General features: G+C 45.0%; 2 protein-coding genes across 5 annotated transcripts in view; one reads left to right on the forward strand and one right to left on the reverse strand.

Moving 5' to 3' along the window:
• The first annotated feature begins 2,358 nt into the window (after positions 1-2,358).
• Positions 2,359-26,363, forward strand: LOC146185131 (chromatin target of PRMT1 protein-like). 4 transcript variants are annotated; one of them, XM_084606117.1, is made up of 7 exons: positions 2,359-2,571; positions 3,882-3,945; positions 9,564-9,633; positions 9,932-10,109; positions 11,504-11,756; positions 13,570-13,636; positions 24,335-26,363. In XM_084606117.1, the coding sequence occupies exons 2-7, from the start codon at positions 3,939-3,941 to the stop codon at positions 24,543-24,545; spliced, it is 786 nt and encodes a 261-aa protein (XP_084462243.1). In that variant the 5' UTR covers positions 2,359-2,571; positions 3,882-3,938; the 3' UTR covers positions 24,546-26,363. The 4 variants fall into 4 exon arrangements, with proteins under 4 accessions (XP_084462243.1, XP_084462242.1, XP_084462246.1 ...); XM_084606116.1 differs by having other exon boundaries at positions 2,362-2,571; positions 11,498-11,756; XM_084606120.1 differs by lacking the exon at positions 9,564-9,633 and having other exon boundaries at positions 2,363-2,571.
• LOC146185132 (methyltransferase-like protein 25B) overlaps positions 24,542-27,256 on the reverse strand; it is a 30,841-nt gene continuing 28,126 nt past the window's right edge. Inside the window, exon 10 of the mRNA XM_084606115.1 lies at positions 24,542-24,709. Within this exon, the coding sequence (XP_084462241.1) occupies positions 24,542-24,709 (168 nt within the window). The remainder of the gene's footprint in view (positions 24,710-27,256) is intronic.

Below are 27,256 nucleotides of genomic sequence, written 5' to 3' on the forward strand. Positions count from 1 at the left end.
AGAGAGAGAGAGAGAGAGAGAGAGAGAGAGAGAGAGAGAGAGAGAGAGAGAGCGGCTTCGGGCAGACAGCGGTGGAATCCGTGACTGCGGCTAGTAGTGCTACGCACTAATAAGCAGCTTGAAAATCCGACGCACTCTTAAGCAAACGAAACTGTCGCGCTAGCCCCCGGCCGAACTCGAGGAAGAGCGCAAGCGCTCTCGTTCGAGATCGGCCGTGGCTAGCCATGCTACAGCGGCACTGTGGCCATGCTAAAGCTTTCCATCCAGAACACTGTACTGTAGCCATGCGCTATCAAACGGTGTCGTATATAGACCGTTTTCGTGGCGAGGAGGAAAATAGCCTCGAACCGGAACGCGCTGCACGGCTCCTCCTGTCTTGTATGTGGGGACGCGGGGATAGCAGCGGGGGCGGCAGGGCATTCTACGGAGTAAGGGCACACGTTGCAGTCTTTTGCACACAGAGTGTCTTGGATAGCCGCAAAGTATCTAAGCCGATTAGCCGATGTGAGCGATGTGCTTTCTTTCCCTGTTCTTTCTTCTTTCGCCCCTTTCTTTCCTTCATTTCCCTGATCGTTTCATTTCCGCCGGACGCTGTTTAGCTGTTAAGAGCTGCTGCGGTTAACGCAATCTTTTTTTTTTCTCAGTTGTTTGCATTAACAAAAGAATATCAACTAAAAGGAGATTATTAACAGAAGATAAAAGATTAAGAGCGGTGGTATGCGCACGTGTTGTACACTGTTCAACTTGCAACTCACTCAATTGGGCGAAGACGAGCAGCTTCTGAATTTCAAGCCCCAGCCGAAAATATTTCGCTTTGGCAGCCTTTCGTGCGAGTTCCGAACACGTTTGTAGAGTAAGGGAATACCCGTGCAACAACGGCAGACTTTGGGCAACAAGCGGATGATATTCCTTGCGGCAAATATTTACGAGATGCCGTCAGGTAAAGAAAAACTATTTCGATTCAGTCACCTGAGGTTAATGCAAGTGTGAAAGAACCTGTCCCACTTGAAGACAACGATATACTAATAAATTAGTTGTCAACTTATTTAGTGAAACAGCGCTAAAATATTTTTGTTTTGAAAACATGCATCTCGTAAGATTTTGCTGCCGATAATAAATGGGAATATGATCTTAGGAATAGCAGGGATTGCTTACAGTAAGCAAACCTAGTGACGAAAAATGGACTATATAATTGTTGATAAAAGCAACTTTCGATGAGGTCATTATGAGACATAATTTAAGTCCCTATTCCATAGGTATCATTTGTCCATTTTATCTTGTATTTTAATGTCAGCATAACGGCAGCGTCAGAAAAACGCAACTAACGCCCAGTCATGGAAATTGCAGGATAGCAACTTCCGCTGTTGACAAGCCATCGCCACTCCCTGCACATACCGGCAAACAGGTGGTTGAGTCATGTAGGCGATGCTTAAATGCGATTGCCTGGTAGTGGACGCTTGAACACCCTACCTGATTGTCATCCAACAAAAGTAGCCAGTGTAGAGTAAATGGATCCGAAATGGATAACGGATACTTAAGAATAGAACCCCAGTGGAGGTGTGGGAACTTCCGCAGTAGCCGCTCAAGCAGTAAAGAGTATATGAAAGATCGGTTGACCCAATAAATCTAGCTCGATTAGCATTGCTCCTAAACGTGACATGAAACGGCTACATTCGCTTTCTTTCTTTCCTCAAATTGTTGCGGTAAGCCGTCAATCATTTAGGAATAAAAAGTAGATCAAAAGCTGCCATCACTGCCAGTGGTGCGCCGCCGCCTCTCTGTGCCACGTAAAAGTTACACACTAATTGTAATCAGGATTGTAGCCTTCAGCCGACCTGATCAGGAGCATAATTTTTTGTCATTTCTGACCGAATGGCTTCTCTGCTACTGAAAACTTTTTTTTCTTTCAGTTAGGTATTTTCAGAAAGCAATAAATTGCAAGCGAAAGCTCCAAAATGCCGATTTCCGCTACTTGTCGCCTGTTCCGCGGATGGGACCCCACATACCAGCATGGCGGTTGTTCACAACTGGGCCGCTAGATGGCGCCACATACACAAAATGGCAGCGCCCATGATAAAACCATAGAGTTAATACAAAGACTTTGTATTAGAGTTAATACAAGGACTTTGTATTAACTCTATGGATAAAACGGTCTGAAAAGCACGATTGCAGCGCCACTAGTTCGTGGAGCTTGATAGGAGCTAAACTCGACCACGGCCGGTCTATTATGTAACAGTGTATAATAAAATTTGACTGAAGACTCACTTTTAGAGATATTGTTTACGATTTAGTTTTGTTTTAAAGAAAGGGACAAAAAAAGCTCCGAAGGAGACACCCTACCGAGGGCGACAACGAAGGTTTATGGCAGAAAGTCGATACAAGTCAGTACGATCCAGGACTTGTTTTGTACCCGACTTCTCGATGAAAGAGTAAAAGAGATACACTGTTATACATGCAGCCAATTAATACTATTCGTTAATATTAAACGGACGGAAGCGCGCACGTGCCAGCGCTGCTAAACGCTTTGACACTGAAGCTGCAAATCAGTTTTTGAAGAGTTTGCCAGCGCTGGTAAGGTACTCTCTATTCGGTGGTTTATTGCGCATCGGGTAATGGCAGTAGACATTTTTTCGTGTTAGACCTCGCCTGTGTAAGTTTTCTTGGCTTGCTGAGTCTTTCTTTTCGACGGCCGTACAAGTCTGTAACTGATTTCAAACCAACTCGTTTGCTGCGTAGCAACATGAACGCAGAAATGCGCCAGAATTACATCACAGTAGTGCGCTGCAATCCGCTTTTGCAGCCGTTGATAGTGCGCCTATGAGCCTAGATGGTTAACGCGCGAGTTCCATTTACCTCTCTACATGTGCCGTCTGGCTGCCATGAGATGGACAAAACGACGCACTCAGGAAGGCAGTTTATACCCATCAATGTTTATTCTAATGATCTGCGCACGTGCGCTTGCACTGTCATGTATGAACTTGTAGTCTAAAATGGCGAGCCGTCTCCAGAAAAAGCAGAATGATTGGAGTCGGAATTTCGAAGCGTCTGGTTTTTTTCTAATACACTGCTTATGTTACTTGTTTCTGCTGTGCTTTGTGCCTTGCTTCGTTTCGTTAAATAGATATGAAGCATATTTCTGCTTGAATATAGTCCCCGATACAGTGTAGGATGCAAGTCATTTAGAGCTTATCAGCCATCACAATTGTGCAGTAGTGAATTTTTTTCCGTCAGACTTCGTTAATGACAGAGCTACCAAGTTCATTCACGTTGCGCATGTATTAGTAATTATCTTTTACTCGCGAAGCTTTTGTAATGGAGGAACTTTCATTGCTCTATGTATATTGGACTTTCATTAAGGCAATAGCACTCAAACTATGTATGTTGTATGCGTTATGTCTGTATTTGCAGATAGAGAAGTGATGAAAAGGGAAAGAGAGAAACGATGAACAAGAAGAAAACGCGATTTTCAGGTGTTGAGGATTCGGTGTTCTTCATTGCAGCTTGACAGATTATGCCGTTAGACTTTTATATTTATTAACAGTTGTGTGGACAGTTCACTTCACAAATCAGGTGGTTTTGATTATTATTTTTTCTCATTGCTGTTGTGAAATGAAGTGTAGGTACTACTGGGCTCTTATATAACATAGAAGCATAACCATATTTTGTGAGGCACTGTGTAACTGGTTCTTGGTGCCTGTGTTCAGAATGCATAGTAAGCTACTACATTATTGCATTGTTATTCGTCATTTCTGCTGACCAGCATGCAGTGTTTATTTAATTTTGTAATATTTTCTGCAGTTGATTGTAGTTGATATGCTTATGCTTCAAAAAAGTGAGGAATGGCATGTGGCACCATCTGAGCAGTTGAAATTTATTTGCAGCTGGACGAGGCATAATGGCCAAAGTGGTCCTGAAAAACACAACAAAGATCAGCCTCAATGAGCGGTGCGTGGACTTCTTGCTTGCTTTGCTAAAATTTTTTCGCCTTCTCTGGGCTTTGGAAGTATGCTCCAGTGTTTTTCAAGAGTTTTATTACTAGGGGTTTGAGAGCCTTTTGCCATCCTTGCAGCAGAGCATTGTCCAGGGTTTCATTGCCAGAAAGGATGCAAGAAGACTCTTTTTAAATTGCAGCTAGTGCATGTACTGTGGATGTACTGTGCTTTTTTTTTAGTGATTAAAGGGCTAAACTGTCAGATTCTGTGTTTTCAATATGCTATGTACTGCATCTGCCTTGCAAGTAATCTATTGGCTAGCCCACTCTAAAAAAAAAAAAGAAAAAAAAAAAAGATAATAATGTAGACAATAGTCATTGATGGGTGTTGTCTGACTGCTTGTGAGGACATTAGGAGCGTTATCTGTATTCTGGCAACCATGGCTTTCTTTAATGTTTTTGTAAGACTGTGTTCTTAAAGAGTTTGCAAGAAGCAAGCACTAATCAAGTATCTAGCGGGATTAACGTATTAGGTAACCATTTCTAGCCAGCTTCCCACTTTCATGTATTTGTGTCTAGCACTATTCTTGTTGTTGATGGCAGCCATCAGCTTTATGCTCTTGATGTTTTAAATTTTGTGTGTCTCATCTTAACTCATTATCAATGAATGACTTGATTTCTACCTAAAAATGTTTGAACTGCTGCAAATAGTTGCAGTGTGAACAGACGACATCTACTAGATGAATAAACAAGCAAACAGTGCTTACTCACAACTCGTATTCTTACTAAAAAGCCGCCCCTCATTTTCCTTACATTCGTTTCCCGATTAGACAAACAAGAAGGAGCTATTGCATACAAACCATATTCAGATCGTTCCTGTTTGCATTATGATTTTGTGTGGTTTAATGTTGCACATTCTAACAGATGCACGAAGATTTGAGAAGGCTAATCACTATCGCCATCGACATTAGCCGTCTCATTTTGTCGATCTAGGCCTGTAGCTTTGCATATATTCAGCGAGGTAAAAAAAACAAATGAAAGTGTATGTGAACCAGGATATATAAATTCAGCTGGCTTTCAATTAAAGTCTGAATTATTAGTCAACACTATCGAGTGCACTTTCGATTTTAATTTCTCTGTTTACACTGTAATCATTTTGCAACTGGCGAGGTACAAATTGGCTGGCCAATAGCCATTGACTTCAAGGAAAACATAGACAATTTTTTCTCAGTTTTTATCAATGCGGAATAATGTAATCATGGCAATAATCAATTACAAAGTAGAAGAAAAATTACAGAGGTCTAACATGGCTAAATCTACCATAAGGTGCGAAAGCACTATTTTGGCATAGTCCATCTCAGTAGATGGTAGCTATATTTGACATTGTCTTCTTACCATCACTTGCTTGAGGCACTCTCGTGAGGAGGACCGTGATGTATATTGCCAAGTTGTTGCCTTAACCACGTCATATGAATGTGCTAGCATGGCCTAGGGCTCGCGTGTCTAACTTGTGATCCAAGGTTTATGGAACCTTGAATTCTAATCTCTGCCTCCCATCTTAATAGCAAATGCAGAATAGGTGCCGACAACTCGGGCCATTTGGTTTGTACTAAAGACAGCCACTGCCGCCGGTGAGATTTGAACCCACAACCTCCGAACTTCATGTCCGATGCTTTACCGACTTAGCTACGGCGACAGCTGTTCAATATAATCCTTGAGAATGTTCGTCAGGGCTATCCTTGTCCTTAGTTGTAGACATGGAACGTCCTGCGTTACTACGTCATGTGGAATGTAATGTAATGGAAGAGTGGGAGTGCGTTACCTATGAATTCAAGGCTGCTAGATTCGAGGTCTGTATGAGAGTAATGAGTAAATGAATGAGCCAGGAAAGTCAAAGATTGAACAGCCATCACCGTAGCTCAGTCAGCAGAGCATCAAATGTGAAATTTGGAGGTCATAGGTTTGGACCCCACCAACATCAGTAACTATTTTATCTTAAAGTTTGTAATTGCTTATCTTCATGATTACGTTAGTATTTCAGATTTATCAACACTAAAAGAAAAAGAATCCCCTATGGTTTACTTTCCTTGGTGTCAGTGGCTGTTGATTAATTTTAAGACCCTCATTTTCCCCACATTCGTTTCCTGATTAGACAAAGAACAAGAAGGAGCTATTACATACAAACCATATTCAGATCGCCCCTGCTTTGCGTTATGATTTTGTGTGGTTTAATGTTGCACATTCTAACAGATGCACGAGGATTTGAGAAGGCTAATCACTGTCGCCATAGACACTAGCTGTCTCATTATATCGATCTAGGCCTGTAGCTTTGCATATATTAACACCTATCCAGTGTCTTTTTTTTTCTTGATGGTCGCATACAGTTTGACCAATGACTCCTGAAGAACATGTCTGCTACATCAGGCTCTAAGCTACCCACCATGTAGTGGTGCTGTCAAATGACCCTGTTGTAGACGATATGCAGATGATACAGGACGCTTTCATGACTGCCGTCGCAGCGAAAAGTAAGCCTTGTGGTGTGCTTTTGTTAACATTGCTAGCGTGGTGTTTTTAATGGAACTGTTTACTCAGTGACACATTGATGATTGAAATTTTGGAGTGTGTAGTGAGTAAAAACGTACTACTCCTGTCTGTTTTGCATGCCAAAATGGTGCAACAAAAAGCCCGGCATTTCATTCCATGAATTTTGTGCTGAATAAAAGGTCCAGGAAAGGTGGCTCAAGGTAATCAGCAAAAAAAATTTTCAGCCAAGCAGAGCATCATATCAGTTTGTAGTTTGCAGCTTGCACTTCCAAAGAAACGACTTTCGGGAGGGTACCAGGTTGCTAATGTTGTAGAAGGGTCCTATGCCAAGCATTTCCAATTAGCACCCATCATGTCTAAGGTTTGCATCACCAAAGATTCGCGACAACAGCAGCGTAAGAAAGAAAAAACGTAAGACTCACCCACGAGCGCAGTTCACATAGTTCTTGACTTGGACCGTAGGACACAAATTCTGTAGAGTACATCAGCTTCTCACGACATTCGTACAAGCAAGGTAGCTGATGTGGAAAGCTCACTACCCATTCATCACACCGAGCTCAGGTTGAAATGTCCTGCAGTTTTTGTCGCCCTGGCCACAGACCACAGCAGCCCAGAAACTGTCATTTTTCTCGACATTGCCAAGTCTAGTTTACAGTTTCGGAAAAAAACTTGTGTCTCTTGACAGTGACTTGGCATGGCATCTGCAGTAAATAGAGAAAGGCAGAGTTAGGTGGTCAAATGTTGACTTAACACCTAATTTTCTCTCAGGAAACTTAAGTGTTGGTCAAATATTTTAGAGGAATTCCCCCAGGTGGAGTAGATTTGTAATAAGGAAGTAATTAATCATTAAACATCCACCCCGTCCCGCGATATGACTACAAAAAAAAGCCATACCTCGGGCGAATTTTTCTTTAACTATGAAGTTTCTGTGAAAGCTGCATAGCTTTCCTTTGTAGCCGTATGGCTGCGCTTGGATGGATGTCAATGAATAATTACTCCCTTATTAGAAAAACGAGTGAGACCATTGCAAAAGAGTTTTTGGTTTCATAGCAAACTGTCAGCCTTTCAGTGCACAAAGACTTGAGGTACCATTCCTGTGTCATGAGGAGGGGGCAATTCATGCCCGATAAAGCCCAGTGAGATCTCTGGTCCAAAGGGTTTCGAGGGAGATGAAGAATCCTGCCGCACTGAGGAGTGTGGGATTCTCTGGTGCTTTTTCAGATGAAAGAACTTTAACCAGGACCACAAAGCTAGCCAACTTAACGACAGGTGGCTTTGCACAAGCTCTGATGACATGCCAACAGTGATTCGCTCGAAATTTTTCGTTAGCTGTCGTTAGCAGTGAAAGTGTGATCATACCACTACACTTCTTTGAAGAAAGACTGTTAATACTGTTGCGCACATGTAGGTGCTTGACATCATTGTAAAGCCCTGCATAGACAGCGAGTAAAAAGGAGGATGTTATGCCTTACAACAAGGTTCTTGTGCTGCTCATCCATCCCGGTCAGCCACTCGTGGCTGATCGGGAACTTTCTAATGTTGGCCTCTTAGCTCTCCAGGGTTCAGTCTGTAGGGCTGCTCTGTCTGGAGTGTCACCGCTGCATAACATGAAAGACTTCCTGAAGAGCACCATTACTGAATTAGTGGCCAGTATTTTTAAGAGCCACCTGACCTAAGCATGCAGCCATTTTTGCACTGAATTTAATCAGTTGTGGGTGCTGATGGCGGCTTTGTTGAGAATTTTTATAAATATTGGGCGTGAAGACACATACCGTGGCCCCACCTCTCGGCAGCCCCGTGTGAAGCACTAAGTGGGATAACGCGCATTGAACTGCTGCTGTATGAAAGTTCCCTATGCAGTTTAGTTGCACGCTAATGCTGCATTCACATATTTATTTATTTACATTTCAGTTTAGGCTTGTTTAGGCTTAATTTGAAGTGTTATAGCCCATTCATTCAGCAAGAAAGCACTTCGTCTAGTCAGCTAGGTGATGAAGCGTGGGCCCGGCCAATAAGTTTACTTAGACGAGGACGCGGACTGCCCAGCGTTGTTGCCATTATGGAAGGAATTGAAGCTTTCACAACCAGTCAGTAGCAGCTGCCAGTGAATCTCAATTATAAGATTTCTTTGCTAGAGGAATCAGAGCTGCCAGGCGCCTGACCGATGCTGACTGCCTATAAATAGCTCCAGCAGAAGCGGTGCCATTCACCTGCTCCCTTGAACATAGTAGAACAGACAAGTTAGAGTGTGGGGAAGACGTGGTTTAATTGTTATAGCAAGTGCGAAAAAGTGCTTCCCACGCAGCGAATTGTTGCGCATTGACTACTGTCATTAGCAATCATGGTTAGGGCGCGCATATTTGTTTTCTCCACGCACAGTAGCTTTACTGACGCATATCTCAGTACATTACAGCATGTAATGCTCTATTCCCATTTATTCACGTATGCGGACATTTGAAATTACATCAGCACTACAGATGCAGCCCGAGACTACTCATCATGCATACCGTTGCATGGCTGCATCTTTAGTGCACTTCATTGAAACTTCCATGTCAACGTCTTCATTCAGAAGAATGAGACCTTCTGTCTTACGCACGAACCTTCTTTGTTCTGGGAGCGTACTGCTTCGTGAACGCAGCATTTTTTCCACGTTGCCAGCAATACTTCTTCGGTAGCTTCACAAGTGATAAGTGCAAATTAAATTGCGCGCTCTGTTATTTTTGCTGCTACTCACCGAACTGTTTAGCGCAAACTTCATGGATGAAATCTTGCTCCCTGAAATGTCTGTTGCGCACATGAGAATGACCACTCACTTCTTTGCCAATTCAAATTTTGAATAAGGAAGATTCCATGAACTTATTTTTGGGGTAGCAATGGGAGCTTGCGCCGGGTTTCATTGCGTACATCTGTATACAGAGCAATAACGGACCATGGCAGCAGCTTAAGTAAACTTCAGCAACCTCAGCAATATCAAGCAAAGCTACAGAAAAAAAAAACGCGGTTATTAGCGTTTAAAACTTGCAAATTCAATCAAGCGTCTGCTCCAGCAGCAGTACGAGGAGTCACATGATTTCACTTGCTCTTCTAGGTCGACACAAGCGCCGTTTGCTCCAGTGGTGGCCGAATAGTAACGAAGCAGTTCCGAAAATTGGTGGGAGGTATCATGCTTGTCCAATATTCAGTTTTCGTCCAGTATGTATAAGGGAAGCCCGCAAGATGGAGTAAATTTGTAACCATTCCCTTATGGTTATGAGGTATAGCTGTGTACCTGCAGTAAGCGTGTTGTTTTCAAATTATCTCGTGCATTTGCTATGTTCAAACTGCCCCACCCACCAGTCGGTCCTGACTGCAGCCAGCATTTCCTGACCATAGTTTCTGTCACTTTCTGTGCCTAGAGTTGTTGCTGTACCTGTTTTCTTTTTTTCTTTTTTCCTCCTCATTTGCCCTGCGCTCTAGGTTCACAGCGTACCGTCAGCAGGCCGAGGCGGCAGCCCTGCGGGCAGCAAATGCACCGACCACTGCTGTGGTTATACCCCAGTTGCCCACGGTGCCCCAGCCATCGATGCGCAATGTGCGCCTGGCGCAGCAGATGGCCACGCGTCCCAGCGTGCTGGCCGCCCTGCGCCTCCGCAAGGTACTACACAGCTCTGCCTGTAGACTGTCAGCCTGCCTTCATGGCTGTTAGTGGAAGGTTGCGATGTGTGGTTATGCATGCACGCTAAGCGTTGCATCACTTGGAGCCCTTCCTAGAACGCTCTTCCTGGCTAAATCACTTGTTTACACTGAATCTTTGCAGGTAAGCGGCAGGTAAGCGGCATTTGTTTGTATGTATTGCTTGTTGCTGCATTTTTTTTTTTTTTTGCGTGGTGCTTCTTCATGGAAATGGTTGTGGAAATGAAACAAGGAGTCTGGTTATACAGGAAGGTGCAGAACTGTCCTGCGAAAGGTCCATTGAAGCCAAGTGGCTGGTTTTGAGTAAGGCTTTTGTCCGCATCATCTTCAACAATAACTGAGACTTTTTTTTTTTTTTTTTTTTTTTTTGCAAAAGCTGATTTTGCAATGCCGTGTGAAATAGGTGGCAGGAGGATGGAACTGACGACATGAAACAAAAGGGGCTCTTTTGCTTCTGTCTGGTCTAGAGTGCCACTGCAGTATTGGCTTTTGCCAGAATTTTATCACCTTTTTATAATGTTAACAATAGAACAGCCATTATCACAAAAGGTGTCTGGCTTTGCATATGAAGCTTCCACCTTCCAAGCAGCCTTTGGGCTAGAAAGAGGCGTTTCCCACCTACAAGTGTCAGTTTACTTTGATGTACCAGAGCCCAGGTTCTGTATTGAAGAAATGGTCTGAGGCCTCTTCTAAGGAGGAAAGCAGGAACAAATTAATTTGTGGTTACATTGTTTGACATAAATTACATTATTTGACATAATTTATAAGAGCTTAGCAGCAAGAGCACAACTCTGCGTCATGAGACTGTGCGATCACACTACGAGTCCATGAGGTAAGTCCACCCTCCGTTCGTCAAGTGCGGGTCTTATAGGAGTCGTATTGGTCAACTGCCTTCTTTTTTTTTTTTTTCTGTTATCATGCTGCAGACTGTGCGACTGTCCAATACATACTGACTAGGACAAGCAAATGCCCCCCTCCAGATGTCGTACCAGACAAAACTCTCCAACAAATGTCATTCATCTGCGAAACTTGGGTGCAAACAAGCTAGTTGTTTAGCCAGGTGAAAGCATCCTAAATGAGACTGAGTGGTGCAAACACTTGGTTATCTTGGTTATTGGCAGGCTGGTATAGTAATTGAGCAAGTGTCGAGTTAGGTGTGGTCAACTCCAACAAATGTCATTCATCTGCGAAACTTGGGTGCAAACAAGCTAGTTGTTTAGCCAGGTGAAAGCATCCTAAATGAGACTGAGTGGCGCAAACACTTCGTAGCGATATTGGCAGGCTGGTATAGTAATTGAGCAAGTGTCGAGTTAGGTGTGGTCAACAGATTGGCTAATATGGCTGCCACAGCTGCAGGCTCCTCCTGTGCTGAGCGGTGGCTACATGGTGCCCTCGCCTTCCTTCGGAGGTGTTGAGCGGGGGATGTCCCCCCTGGGTGGTGGATGGGTGCTGCAACGTAGCCTGCGTCAGCGTCTCGGCCCGCTGTCTGGTGGCGTGAAGGCTCGCCTGGGGCTGAGACCTTTTCACCCGTCTGGGTTACTGCTGCGCTCGAGGCTGGGGCTGCGGCCAATACACGCCAATGGAGCACGTGCCGCACAGCCCCGCAGAAGTGAGTTTTCCCTCTTTGAGAACCTGTTTCATTGTGAGTTTTCTCTTGCTGCGGGGCGTGCTGGCTGTTGCATCTTTCAGCCAGCTGAAACTCTGCTTTTGTTGAGGTGGTTCAGGCTTTTTGGGTTTTTTTTTTTTTTTTTTGAGAGCAGCATAGGAAATGCATGTTGGCCTCATTTTTGTTTGGTAGCATAGAGTTTCTAAATACTGTCTAGAGAGAAAGCTGGCACCGTGTGCACAAGCCTCCTTCATCCACCACCTTCACTTCATCCACCATGAGGATACTGGGAAGACAGTTACTTACTTGGCTTGGCCCCAAAACAAAATTACAGCTTCAGCTCCAAAAATACAAAAATTTGTAAAAAGAATAAGCATTGCGACAAAACGTTGCTTCACTATCAAAATGTGCTTAAGCAGAATCTGCCTGCTTAAGCACAGCAAAGCACAGCAAGCAAAGAGCAGAAAAGCAAACGGGCGTAAACAAGATCCGAATTTAAGAGAAGGCTTTCTCCTCACGTCGCCAAATGTAGCCAAAAGTGGAAAACAATTTTTTGCATTTAACAGGCACACCTTTTAAAGAAAAGTTGTTACCACCTAAAATGGTACAATTTGGGAGCTTCCGTTTTTGCATTGCAACAAAATATAAATGCTTCAGTGGCGTCGTCTGCATTTCCATTGAATGACCTGCTTTTCGGCCTATGCTGAAGTGAACTGCACAGACGGCAGTTTGCAAGACCGTGGACTTCCGCTTACTGTTTAGAGCAGCCGATAAATCTGTTCTCCACTCCAACTGCATGTCAATGCATATAGTCAGCGAGAAAAAGCGGACTGGCGAATGCGTTCTTTGATTTTCGCTTGTTGCTTTGATCAACCTGCAGAAAATGTGCAGTTTTTATGAATGAGACAAATCAAAGTTTTCCCAGCAGACATCTTTATTTACAATGGGAATCAAAAGATGAATCGTTTCCGTTTCTCGGTCATACAGCCAGAAACACGAGAAAAGGTGGATGAGCTCATACGTGACATTGCGTGAAATTATTGACGCTGTCCCAACGAAAGCAGATAACATCTGTGAATTTTATGACACATAAGTGCAGTTACTGTACTTGCACCTTCTTTACGGTGATCATACTCGTTGCACTGCAGTCTCCGCATGCTTTGGAACTGAGATCAACTGCATGCGTTGCTGGATAATCACGTGATGCCAAAGCATGCAAAGTATCAGTGAAAAGGGCACTGAAGAACCAAAAAATTCAATACGTAGAATGGTGAACAAGCCACATTCTAAGCCTTGTCTTCCTGGTATGTCTTGGGCGTCCATGGTGGATGAAGTGTAGCGCCACCAGCTTTCCCTCTAAGCAGCGCCTAGAGTCTGGCTCCATCAGAGGGGGCTCGAATCACTACGATTCATGCACTGGTGGAAAGGGAAATAAAGAGGGCAAGAGAGAAAGCGGTCGCTATGTAAAAAGAGGAGATATCTTTTTTTTTTCTCTTAAGGCTCACTGCAAAGCGAAAGAGTAGAAATCTTCTGGTTACCACTGCCAAGAATAAAAAAAGGGTTGCCTGCTTCATATTCATACACATCTCTTTCAAGAGCCGGGTGTCTCAGACCCCTCTTAAATATTGGTGAAAGATCTCAGACCTCCTGAGACCCTCTTCAATTTTAGCCATGCCTCTAAGTAATATTTAAAAACTCAATCAATGGTTGATAGGATATGAGACGAGGGCTTTCCTTCCAGCGCAGTGTCGCCATTGAGGGCGTACGACGAATGGCAGTTCTCATGTTCTTTGTAATTTTTGCGTCTGTGTTGCAGATAGGGGAGGAGCCAGAGCTTACTATAGGCAGCCTCGTGCTAACGGGACTCTTCGTGGACAGTTTCGGTGAGTGATGCCAGTATAGATTAGATTTGAGAGCCCTTCACCATGGTGCCTTTTTGTCTCTGTGTCCTCTCCCCTCATGGCAGGATTGATGTGTCCTCCGAGAGTGAGATGGCTGGTGTTGTACCTTTCCTTTCCTTATAGCATAACTAATTTTCATTCTTAATTTTCTTCCTCTTTCAAAAGTGTGCAGATATTTGAATCAAGTGACTTAAACTTTAATACTGCAGATGAAAGCAGCATGACCACTATCTAGCACAGCATAACTGCCAATAATGCAATTAAATCACCTTATTAGTTAATTCAGCAAAACTTCATTGGTTTGTAAATTTTTGTAGTCAATCAATATTTGGGCATAAATAACTTAGACTTCGAACATTACTGAGCAACCATCAGGCACCTCATGATGATTTCTCAACCATTATTTTGGTCTCTGTGGAGTCCAGAAAGTTAGGTTTTTCAGACTAAAATAAGCATCAGTCAGCTAGACTTGCAAAGTCATAAAGTTCTATGGTTCTTGTTTTGGTCATTACTGGGTTTTGATCTTTACTGGTGGACCAGGGCATCATACAGTATGTAAAAAAAAAGTTATAATGGGAAGGAATTGTTTAAGCATGTGTGTCCCAGTGTAATCCTTATGTGTGGATGAACATGCTTCCACCAAACTGTTTTAGGCACAGTGGATTAGCATTCCCCAAGACATTTGGAAGGTCCAGATGCAGCATCAATCAAAAGCGAAGAAGGAAAAGGGGCATTTGGTGGCCACTTCCCTGTGGCAGTGCGGCTTGCCTGCTATATTGACATTATGCTGTCACTGCCTAGATAAGTGATGAAGATTGTGCACTTGGGTGCTATACTGCCAACAAGGCTGCAGCCGCTTCTTTGGTTTCAGAGGAGTTGCGATGCAATGCTGCATGCAGCAAGGCCTGCAGGTTGCAGGTTCTGGCTAAAAAAAGTGATTTACCAAACTTTTTTTACTGAGTGTGCTGTAAAGAATGTGTGTATTTAGGTGAATTTTGGTTGTTTTCATATTCATATTATTGAGACAAATTATTAGTTTAGAGGTGAGGCAAATGGTAGCGCAAGCCAATGAACACTGCGACATGCTGAGAGGCATGGGGTCATACATGTAGAGCAGCTTTTTGAATGGTCTGCAAGTCAAGCAGGCACCCAAGTGCCAGGCGACAGTTATGTGCATATCATCGTCACCATCAGTCTAACTAAGCCTGCGGCAGGACAGAGACTTCTTCCATTGACATCCAATAATTAGCCTTGTTTTGTGCTAGCTGAGGCCACAGTATGCCTGCAGACTTCCTAATGTCATCCATCCACTGGACTCACTGCTGCCTAGTGAACTGCACGGGCCGGCCCGAAAGCTCGGGTTGGACCGGGCCTGAAATTTGCTGTTTTGCCGGGTCCGGGCCGGGCTTGAAGTTGTGGGCCTGGGCCGGGTATGAGCTTTAAGTGGCAGGCGCAGGTCGGATTATGGTTGGCTGTGCACTTTTGGAAATGAAGAAATCTCACCGCTAAAATCATTAAAAGTGGCTTATGAATAAACCACTAATACAGTGCAGTCCACTTATAACAATATTGAGAAAACCTGAAAATTCGATCGTTATAACCGATTATCGTTATATCTGGACTGGCGAAAAAAAAAAAAGAAAAATGGAAAAAAAATGCACACCCACATATTTTCCCATGCATATACGCTTGCCTACTACTAGCGATGAGTAAATCTGGTTGAACAGTCCTAATCATCGTACTGAGCACTGAACACATTACAGTATACATCAATAGCCATAAAATAACTTAAGCATACTTAAAGAAGTCTGAAATTTGCGCTCGCTTGAGCAGCAGCTGAAGCTTGACAGTCGTCGTGAGCATCGCTTCCAGTAGCGTGTACGCTGGCAGTAGTCCTTATTGCGTGCACGAAACCGACTAGCGGCTGGATGAACTGAAGGACATTCCCAGCCTTGATGATCGTTAAAATCATAGAGTGCGAATGTCCGTATTTTTTTCACGAGGCTTCCAACATTAAAATCCTGCCAAAAATTCCGATGAATCTGCCGTTTCATCTCGTGAGCTATTGCGCCGTCCGTCAATATGGTCGCTGCCATCTTCCATGGACGCAGAATCGGTGATGGCGATGACGCTACGGCCGCAGCAGCACCCTTTGGGCGGCTGCGATTGCGATGATGATAGCGCTCATTTTTTTTCCGTTTTCGCTGCATATGTCAAGTTTTCACATCATTGTCTTCTTAATATTTTATCTTTTATTGAATATTCAGTCAAATTGTCGTAGTAAACACCTATCGGGCGGCGATAAAGCTATCATTGTATCCGATGTACCACCGATAATCGATCGTTATATCTGGTTTATTTTGACATGGGGGCGGGGGGGCGCAATGGGAAAAATGATAAATCTCAAGAATTTGATCGTTATAAGCGATATATCGCTATATCTGGTATACCGTTATAAGTGGTACATTTGTTGATGGTGATGAAAAGAAAATGCACAAAACCCTGCAGTTTCAATCTCCGTAAAGATACAGATAGCGGTCGTGAGTTATTCAATAGAAAATTGTTGCACAAGATCCTGTAGAATTTTTTTCTTTTCCTGCCCTTGATCACACAGGTTCCTGTGGCATAGTTGCGGGATAGTCTCTTTGTGTGTGATTAAGCAAATAGCTTGCCTCAGGAGCTAATTGATAATAAGGTGCCATATTTAAAATCCCTGCAATACATAGCTCTAAAACGTGCACGAGCACTAAGCTCTAAAATGCCAGAAATTTCTTTACCAAGAATTTACTTTTGCCAGTACTTTAACAGTGCCCTCCTCTGCTTAGAAGAATATTTTGTCACATTTTTCTCCCACCTTGATTTGTTATTATATATGCCATTTAACAGTACTATAAGTCCTATGTGAGGCTAAGATAGGAGTGCTTCGCGCAGATCAAAAGTACACTCATAGTAGCAAATTAAAAAAAAATTGCACATGAAATACAGTTCAGTTCAGTCGTTCAGTCGTGTCCGACTCTTTGTGACCCTATCGACCATATCACGCCACTCTTTCCGGTCTCTCACTATCTTCCTAACATCACATAACTTCATCTGCAGCGCCTCGAGGATGCCATCTAATTATCTCATTCGCTGCCTACCCCTTCTCCGGTGACCCTCAACCTTTCCCAACATCAAATCTTTCACCAGCGACTCCTCTCTTCTCATCAGATGACCAAAGTAGCTGAGCTTGAACTTTAGAATTTGACCCTCCAATGAGCAGTCAGGGTTATATCGACTGATTTGATCTTCTGGCCGTCCAAGGAACTCTCAAGATTCTCCGCCAGCACCACAATTCAATCGCGTCAATTCTTCGGCGGTCAGCCTTCTTCACAGTCCAGCTCTTGCATCCATACATCACAACTGGAAAGGCCATAGCACGAGTTATATGCTTGGTTGGCAGTGTAATGTCTCTGCTCTTTACTAGGCAGTCAAGGCTAGCCATGGCTCTCTTTCCCAGAAGCAGGCGTCTCCTAATTGCATGGCTGCAGTCTCCTTCTGGGGTAATCTTGGAGCCCAAGAAGAGAAAATCTGTCACAGCTTCCACTTCTTGTCCCTTGATGCTCCAGGACTTGATGGGGCAAGACGCCATGAACTTTGTCTTTTTAATGTTCAGTTTAAGCCCAAACTTCTCACTCTCTTCTTGTACGCCCATCAGAAGTCTCTTGAGTTCCGCTTCACTTTCTGCCATTAAAGTGGTATCATCCGCATATCTAAGGTTGTTGATACGTTTTCCAGCAATCTTCACTCCAGCTGAAGACTCGTCCAGACCGGCCTTCCTCATGATGCACTCTGCATATAGGTTAAATAGGCAGGGCGACAGTATGCAGCCTTGCCTCACTCCTTTCTCAATCGGAAACCAATCAGTAAGACCATGCCCAGTTCTGACTGTGGCCTCTTGCCCTTCATACAGGTTCCTGAGGAGACAGATGAGGTGATTTGGAACTCCCATCTCTTGGAGAGCTTGTCACAATCTGCTGTGATCTACACAGTCAAACGCTTTCGCATAATCAATAAAGCAGAAGTAGATGGGTTTCAGGAACTCTCTTGCTTTTTCCATGATCCAGCAAAGGTTGGCAATCTGGTCTCTAGTTCCTCTGCCCTTGCAAAACCCAGTTTGTACGTCCGGAAGCTCCCGATCCACATACTGCTGCAGCCTACCTTGGAGGATTTTTAACATCGCCTTGCTAGCATGCGAAATAAGTGCGATCGTGCGGTAGTTGGAACAATCTTTGGCGCTGCCTTTCTTTGGAATGGGGATGTAAACTGACCTCCTCTCATCCTGTGGCCACTGCAGGGTTGTCCAAATTTGCTGACATAATGTATACAGAACGTTAACAGCGTCATGGTTGAGGCTTTGAAGCAACTCAGCTGGAATGCCATCAATTATGCTAGCTTTGTTCTTAGCAAGGCTGGCTAAGGCCCATTCAACTTCACTCTTCAGGATGCCCGGCTCGAGATCAGTATTTACAACCGTCTTATGTTGGGTTTGCACATCCGGGTCGTTCTTTGTACCATTCTTCTGTGTAATCAATCCTGCCACCTCTTCTTTACCTCTGAGGCTTCAGTGAGGTCCCTGCCTCGTTTGTCCTTTATCACGCCCATCTTAGCACAGAAGCTTCCTTTGATATCTTTGATTGTCTTATACAGAGCTCTTGTGTTCCTCAGTTGGCTGTTGTCCTCAACTGCTTGGCACTGTATGTTCAGGAAGGCATTCTTATCTCTCCTTGCTATTTTCTGAAAATCTGCATTGAGAACCTTGTATCTTTCTCTTTCCCCCTAACTTTTGCCATCCTCCTTTCCTCAGCTATTTGCAAAGCCTCTTCAGATAACCAGTTTGCTTTCTTGCATTTCTTTTGCTTTGGAACTACCTTAGTAGCAACTTCTTGTATTATATCACGAACATCAGTCCGCATCTCTTCAGGCTCTCTGTCTTCTATATCTAATTCTTGAAATCGATTCCTCACTTCCACAGCATATTCTGATGAAATTTGATCCAGATCATACCTGAAAGGCCTTCCAGCTTTCTGCGTTTTCCTCAATCGAAGCTTAAATTTGGCAACAAGAAGCTGATGATCGGTGCCACAATCAGCCCCAGGCCTTGTTTTCACTGCTTGTAGAGCGCTTCTCCATCTTTGCCGGCAAAGAATATAATCAATCTGATTCCTGTACAGACCGTTCGGTGAAATCCATGTGTACAGGTGCCTCTTGTGCTGTTGAAAATGAGTATTCGCTATGGGCAGGTTGTTTTCTTGACAAAACTCTACTAGCCTCTGCCCAGCTTCATTTGGCTCACCAAGACCGAACTTGCCTCTAATTCCGGATATTTCTTCACTCCCCACCTTAGCATTCCAGTCTCCAATGAGAAAAAGGACGTCTGATGATGGAGTGCGGTCGAAAAGGCATTGCAGGTCAGCATAAAATCTCTCAACGTCAGCTTCTTCAGCAGTAGTGGTTGGTGCATAGACTTGGATAACTGTTATGTTGAAAGGGTGACCTTGAATCCGAAGTCGAATCATTCGGTCGTTTTTGGGGTTGTACCCTAGCACTGCTTTGCCCATTCTTCTGTTTACTATGAGAGCGACCCCATTCGTTCTCCTGGATTCGTGCCCACAATATAAGACATAATGGTCGCCGGAATTAAAATCTCCCATTCCGGTCCACTCGAGCTCGCTGATACCCAAGATATCAATGTTCAATCTGTCTATTTCTCGCTTGACGACATCCAGTTTACCTTGCGTCATAGATCTTACATTCCATGTTGCTATGTGATAAATCTCCTTGTAACATTGGATTTTCCGGTCTCTTCCCGACACATCCACAACTGAGCGTCCTTTTGGCTTTAGCCCAACCGATTCATTCGTCCTGGAGCTACTAGGAATCGCCCTTTGTTCATCCCCAGTAACATGTGGGATGCCTTCCAACCTGGGGGTCTCATCTTCCAGCGCCATATCATTAATGCTATTGTAACTGGTCATAGGGTTTTCTTGGTAGGAAATACTGGAGTGGGTCGCCATTACCTTCTCCAGTGAATCACATTTTGTCAGAATTCTTTGCCTTAACCTGTCTATCTTGGGTGGCCCTACACAGCTGAGCTCACGACTTCGAGTTGCGCAAGCCCCTCCGTCATGACAAGGCAGTGATCCCAAAGGAAAAAACGATGTGGACAGCATACTTACCATTGCTAACCCAGCAATTGAGACAACAGAGAGAGTTACTTATGGCCTTTAGCATATACAATATTATTGGTAAGTTTATTACAATCTCGCTTCGGACATAGTGGCTAACACACGTGGAAAACGCATACAGAAGGTAGGCGACTCTAGCAACCAACGAGCCCAAATAAGGGCCTTGGTAGTGCATTCTCGCGCTCTTTTGATAAAAAAGGAATACTTCAAGCAGTCTTTTGAAAATCTTTTTTTCTTCTATGTACTTGAAATTTTTGTTCAGTGTTATTCGGGATGTGGACTCTGTTATATACGGTTGCATGTCAATCAGGACTAGGTCATTTATGAAGGAATAAAAAGTGTTAAGCGTTTCTTTGTTTCGCCTCAACTGTACATGTTTAAGGAGTCCGCGCAGACTGAGTGCCGGGCCTAGGCTGGGCCAAGTCTTTATAGTGCGGGCCCGGTTTGGGCCTACTTTATGTCGGCTCGAACAAGGGCCAGGCCTGGGCTTAGAGCCATGGGCCTGGGCTGCGCTCAGGCTTCAAATGATGGGCCCGGGCCGGGCACGGGCTGCAAAGTCAGGCCCGTGCAGTGCTCTACTGCTGCTTTCGTGCTATGCTACCTTCTCTTGGAGTCCACTGTATCATCCTGAGGGGGCCATCAGTTATTTCCTTTTCCCGTTGCGTCCCCGCTCACATAGATTTCTTGGTTTTAGCCAAGATATCGTTAACTCAAGTTTATCCCCACATCAACTCTGCCCCTCCCATATCTGACTGTTACCCTTCATTTTCTCTCTCTCTCTCTCTCACACACACACACATGCACGCACACACTAAAACCTCGTTGATATGTTTGACAAAATGCAAGGAAGAAAACATATTTTCCTGGAAAACATATGATCCAAGTATAAAGACGTTTATTGGTAATTGCACTTTAAACTCCTTTCTTCAGTACGGCATACATGATGTTTCCATGAACACCGTGAAAAAGCTGAAGTGCTTCTCTTCGTGTCGCATTGCTGCAGGAATGGCCCTCTGTACGTTTGCACATGTGCAGCTGGTCGCAAGTCGACTGTGACTAGAATTTGTTGAAATTTTGAACTTAGTAGCCGGGAAGTCTTATTACGTAGTAAACATGACCAGGAGGAATATAGTGCAACTCTAGGGCAGTATTTAGTGGCCACGATTTTGATGTTGTGGGCCGGGAAATTATCGAGATTTCACTATATTTGCCTTAATTCTTACTTAGAATACCTTGAGGTTGTGACAGCTGGCAACGGTGTTGCACCAGTCTTATTCTGTATAGTTATCTGATGAGTTGCTTCATGCAGACTTTATTGCATTACTTCCGTGAAAATGTGCAGGTATACCGTTTGTTTATAGGGACCTTGGGCTGGAGTTTTGAGTAGGGTGGCGCCGCCTCATGGCTGCCAACAAAAGCCTGACTGGGTAGTACAACGGCGGCTCTGTCTATGCTGCAACGCATATCTCGCAAGCTTTATATGTCGATTCGTGCTTCTTTTTGCCCCTTCGTGAGCGTGAAAAGAGTTGTCATGTATCATGGAGATCATTATGAACCAGTAGAAGCCGAGCATTAAAAACAAAGGAGAAGTGCTGCGGCTGTATTCCGGCGAAATTTTCAAAGCATGCGGCATTGATCTTGCCGTGTACTATTCGTCCCGAAACATCGTCACCGCTGCTATTTTTGCTTGCCTCGTAGGGTGCCACGGACAAGTTAACAATGTCATTGTTCAACTCTACTGCTTTCTTTCAAGTCGCACGAAACGGTGCTACGGTGTGATTGGTACGCACTGGTTAGAGAAACGCCATTCGCTCTAAGCTGGCCTCTCCGGCGGCTCAGAGCTGAAAGTATATATATAGAGTACAGCTATGTGCGTGTGTTTATTTGTGATCGAGATCGAAACCGTCCATTATGCTACTGTTTTTGGCAGTAAATAAGAACTGCACGTGCGTATGTCAAGCAACGAAAGGTGAAGAGGATAAACTAGGGTTTACTTAAAACGTTTGCTATCTCGATGAAAGCAGCCATTCACTTTCAAGAGAAAACAGTAATAGACATCGTTTAGGGCATATTTATAATTATTAAGCAGCCGACAATAACATTTCAGTCATGCACTGCGCGTTCTTGATCTGATACAGTCGAACCCGGTTATATCGAACCCAGATATATCGAATTTTAGTTATATCGAACTCACGGACTATCCCCTTGAAAATTCCATGTAAAAGTATAGGAAAGCCGCGTCATATATCGAACTCAATTTCACTGGTCGTTCGATATATCGAACTCTGCACCACGCACTGGAAAGTGTGCCTTCCCCAAAGACAATCGCATCACGCTTGGCCGTTCGCCGCGTGACGTTTTCAAGCCACGCGCGGAAGGAATGAGAGGGGACAGTTCTGGACAGCGCCGCGCCCATTCCGCAAAGGCGCGCGCATCTGCAGTTATTGTTTCCCGCGCGCCTACACATGACGTTTGCAATCCCGCGCGCCTACACATGACGTTTGCAAGCAATGTGCGTGGGTGTGCCCATTCTTTTGCCGAGCTATCTCTCTCCTTCAGCACGCGCTACGCATGCGCCAAGCCAGCTCAGCCCGTTTTCAGACAGACGTCGGACGCTTTCTCCAGCGTGTGTTGCGAACCCTCTGCGCGCGGCGGCTGACATGGCTATGGCGCCTGCGGACGTTAAGAAGCGGCAGCTCTCTCTGTTTTTCTTTTTTTTTTCTTTTTTGCGAGAGTCATCCTTTCTTATCGTTGTGCTATACGCGCGATGTAGCATGAAGCCCGCCCCAAGCGCGGCGTGATAAATCGAACCAGGCTTGTGCAATCAAGCCATCACGGGCACTCTGCCAAGTCGCTCCCTGCCACCGGAGGAGCTATAAAAAGATAAACGCGCCCTGACGTTATCGCTGCGCAGCATCTTGGCACGCTGCCAAGAAATGAGCTGTGGATGCGACGACAGTGACGCGCGCCATCCACATGCAAGCGAAAACGCTCGCGATTTCTGCCGCAGCGACACAGAAACCTTGTATTGAGCTGTGGCGGTGGCTCGAGCGGCCAGAGGGAATTTTTCGCTCTGTCGCTGCCGCTCGTCGCCGAGATCGCTCAATCGCTTGCATGTGAGCGAGCTGGTCTTAACGCATTTATTTTTTTTTTTCAAATTCTCGGGTGAAAAAGTGGAGGGTGGGTTCATTATGCGAGTGGATTGATTACGCGACACATGCGGTATCGTTTTTTGGCATCGTAAGTGCCGTCACAAACCGATTTTTGTATATCGAACTATTTCGCGATCCCCTTCGAGTTCGATATATCTGGGTTCGACTGTAGAGCATTTAATTTTAATATGCAAAGTCCCCACTGCCCCCAACAGGCAAAAGCTCTGGCTCGAGAGCTGCAAGCACATAAATCAAAGGCTATTAGCGGTTGAGCAGTGGAACGAGGTCAGTGTGCCTTCTGATATCTGCACCTAACAACGAACACAAGCGCCTGCCGTTTCTGCAGTCCCAGCTTCAGCTTTCTGTGAGACTTTCCAGTACGTGGACTGTATTTCCAAATGTTACGAGTGTGACTTATCAGCTGAATGGTGCGTAAAAAGTAAAAACCAATTTAAGATCAACTCGCAAGCTCGCATGCATTGAATGCAAACCCCAATGGCCCATGCACGGCTGGCTCAAGGTGCCCATCGGAATGACTGTTTGTGCCTCAGAGGGGTTGTTTACGCTGCCTATCATGTTTCGGCTTCGTGTATTCACTTGCTTAAGCTTTGCTGCATGTAAAGCTTTCGTAGAGCTCCATGAATTCGCGCGACACTCGCCTGACTATATCGACTGGCAGCGTGCCGAGACTTCGCCTCCGATTGCTGCATGTCGTATAATGCCTGACGTTGGATTATGTATTGCCTTTTTTTTTACGTCATGACAGCCCTAAAAGAATTTTCAGTGCCATAAATTCGTTATAATTCATACACAATAGAAATTAAAGCAGTGGATCCATACTGACTCCATGCATTTGAATGCAGACGCCGGGGATTTGTACTACCCAGCAGACGCCTAGGGGGCGCCTTTTAGCACCGTTTTCGCGGCGCCCCCTGGGCAGCATAGGGTTCCTATAGCTGTGCAGTGAAGGAACAAGATCTTGCATCTTCTTCTAGCGTGGAACAGATATCTATGTTCCTTTGCTTCGCTTGTAAGAAGTAAAGGTGGGGCATGCCACGTTTGCTCTGAGAGACATTTCTAGCAAGCCCCCTTGTAGACTGCAGCTTTTAGCATACTGCTGACTGGCCCAGACTGTACAATCGAGCTGTGAGGCGAAACCTGGTTTTGAAGGTCGGAGTCTGGTGAAAAGTCCACATCTTATCATCTCACCAGACACCCACCCTTCAAACGAGCAAGCTCGCGAGTGTTCAGCTGGTGGCTCCCACTACTGTTATGACTGCATACTGACGGTGGGGTGTACACAGGCCTCGGAATCGGCGGCGACGTGCCCAGCAGCAGCAGCAGCAGCAGCAGCAGCAACAACAGTTGGCGGTAGCTGCAAATGGCATGGTGGGTGGCCAGACCGACCGCCGGCAGCTCGACCAGCAGTTGGAGGCTTACATGGCACGTACACGGAGCCACCTGGATGCAGAGCTAGATGCATACATGGCGCAGGCTAGCAGTAGCAACACTTAAGCCTGACGCGGTGGTGGCGGCAGTGGGTGCACCAGCAACAGGGCAATGTTGCGCGGCGAGGGGCCGGCCGAAGGAAAGGCAGCCATGAGCCGTGCTCCGCTCCAGCGTGCCCGGTCACCCAGCACCAGGCTTTCCCAGCAGGGTTGCAGCAGCTGCCGCAGGAGCTGCAGGAAATGTGCAAGAAAAGGGAGGGAGGCCCATTTATCTCTTCACTGTTTACATTGTGGCAACCGATTGCATAAATGTGACATGTTGTCTCACTACTTGTTCTTGATAGCGCAAGCCCTTTGTGGCTGCGCTGGGCTGTGCTCATTCATCTGCTGCTGCTCGAGTTTCTTTCCAATTGTTCAGGTTTACATGCGTCAATGTTTCACTTGTTTTCACGAAATTCATTGTTTGGTTAGTGGCGGCACAAAACAAAAGCTCTGTTACCAACTTGTCTGCTACTGTTGCATTGTAACTCAACATGGGTAGCCGACAATGGCTCTGGTGTGGCATTAGGAATATTTGTTTGTCCCGACGACATCCTTTGCCTGTTATTGAAGTGAAGACATAGGGACCAACAGATATTTCACGATGCCACATTTACTACTCAGCCGAAATGAAAATCCAAGTTTTTAACTTTCAGCATGGCCGCACTCGTTTCGTGGCTACCTCAGTTTCTCCGAAATGATGCTCGAGTGTCAGGACTGCCAGTGCATGTGTGTATTTAGTGTTTCACCTGTGTCCATAATGCCCAATATCTCTGGCTAGTGCAGAACACATTGTGGATGTGGCCAGCGTACTGTTCTTTAATGTCTATGTTTGTTCCATGTGGGCTGCTTTTAAAGGTGACTGAATCAGACAAAGTGATGTTAGAGTCTGAAAGTGTGTTTATTCTGTCATCACTATTTTAGCAGAATTAGTCTTGAAAGTCTTGAAGGGGCTGGTAATCAGCTCACCTGCCAGAAGCAGGAGTAGCCTGGATGCTGACAGGTGCACAAGGGCCTTGCCCTTCTTAGCATTACAGTGGAGACCGGTTATAATGTAGGTCGCGGGGGCTGTGAAAATCTGCATATAGCCAAACATCATTTTCTCAGAAATGTGCTAGTGAAGAAAAGCATTAGAGGGGTCATAATGAGAAAAAGTGGTGTGAAGGAGAAAGATGAAAGAACAGAGCGAAAAAGAGTAGCTGTTTTGCAATCTTGTGCAAGACTGGAGCAACGCGTGGAAACTGAAGGAACGGAAACGAGCGCGGCGTGCACTTGTGTAGTGCGATGTGCTGTGCCAAGCAGGGAAGCGTAGGGAGGTGCATTTGCTGTTCCGTGCGGTCACCGCGAGCATTTTTAACTGTACTATAACCGGTATTTCGCTTCCTGCTTCCGCATAATGAGTGGTATGACTTTAAATTGAGTCCTATGGGAGGCACACCAGTAGCCCGGCAAAAACCGCGTTATAACCGGTCCTGCACTGTACGCGGTTATGTTCTATGTGGTCTACACTTATATGCAGTGACAGAAGCAGCTAGTTTTCATCTGCTTGCTTTCCTCAGATGCTTGTCCTTTGGTGTGGTGGTACAGGCATTGTAATCAAACTGCTGTTTGGTGATTAGCTAGTTCGTAGCTGAGCCTGCTCGATCTCGACCTAGATTAAATGTCAGCTGTAGGAGCTAGGCTGTTGTGTGTCCCGTTAGTGTCACGCTGGTGCAACAGACCATGGTCTGCACTTTTCTCCATTGCCGCCCTCTTCTTCTCTAGAGTATTTATGTTTTGACATATGTCCTGTTGTAAGTAGATGCTGTTCAGTCAAGATGACTTTTAATAAAAATTCTGGAATGTACCTGTGTTTTTCACTTATTTATAACACACCTTATGTATAGCTATTCTAACCCATTTGAAAAAGAAAAGAAACAATAGTTCTGCCTTCATGAGGCAAGCTTTATATTTAGCAACTTCATCACATAAGAAGAAAAGTATATGGCTGATTTGAATAGTTAATCAAATACGAAGTAGGTGCGTAGCACCGCTTATCACCGTTATACCTTTCATGCAGTACCACACACATCTGTGATTTACACTCTCTCCAATATCTTCCCTCAGCCCACGCTAGAGGTGGCCAGCAGTCACAGAGACAAACAGCGTCGACGGTTGCGCTCCCAAAACAAACAGCACACAAACCTAAGGCCCAAACATTCCGATTGCTGCCCTTGGTCGGCTGCGCGCGGGCGGCAGTTTCAAAGGGACGAATGTCCAGGCATCTTTCCGAGAAGACACCGACAGCAGCTCCCTCTGCCGTGCATTCTACTCAGCCCGTATTTTGCCGCAATTTATGGCCTCCGCGCCCTTTGCTCTCAAACTAAGAGACAGAGCAGTTAGTGCCGAACCCACAACCATTGCTCTTATGCTGTGTTTTTTAACTGCTCTGGTTTGCCACCTTTACGGCACAGTCGAAGCGCGACTTTTTCCGAGAATCGGAACGGACCGAACCGACGGCGTCGCCCATTTCCATGTGTTCCTATATCACTTCCGAAGTGCGACCGTCATAAATAAACTCTCGTCAAGCTATCACTTGACCTTGGCCGCTCTTTCGGAATCTTCCCCGCAACAGTGGACCTGTGGCTTCGGACAGACATCGGCGAAATACGTGATTGCGGCTAGTAGTGCTACACGCTAAAACATTACGAGGTCCTTAATATTCAAGTTTTCCTCATCTGCAGCATCGCCACAAGGCAC

Source organism: Amblyomma maculatum, chromosome 6 (genome assembly GCF_055883805.1).
Source record: "Amblyomma maculatum isolate TAMU_Amacu chromosome 6, ASM5588380v1, whole genome shotgun sequence".
NCBI lineage: Eukaryota > Metazoa > Arthropoda > Arachnida > Ixodida > Ixodidae > Amblyomma > Amblyomma maculatum.

Coding starts and splice junctions, on each gene's coding strand:
- LOC146185131 (XM_084606116.1), top strand. Junction 9,634..9,931: donor GTTCCGAAAATTGGTGGGAG/GTATCATGCTTG, acceptor CCTGCGCTCTAG/GTTCACAGCGTACCGTCAGC. Junction 10,110..11,497: donor CCGCCCTGCGCCTCCGCAAG/GTACTACACAGC, acceptor TGGCTGCCACAG/CTGCAGGCTCCTCCTGTGCT.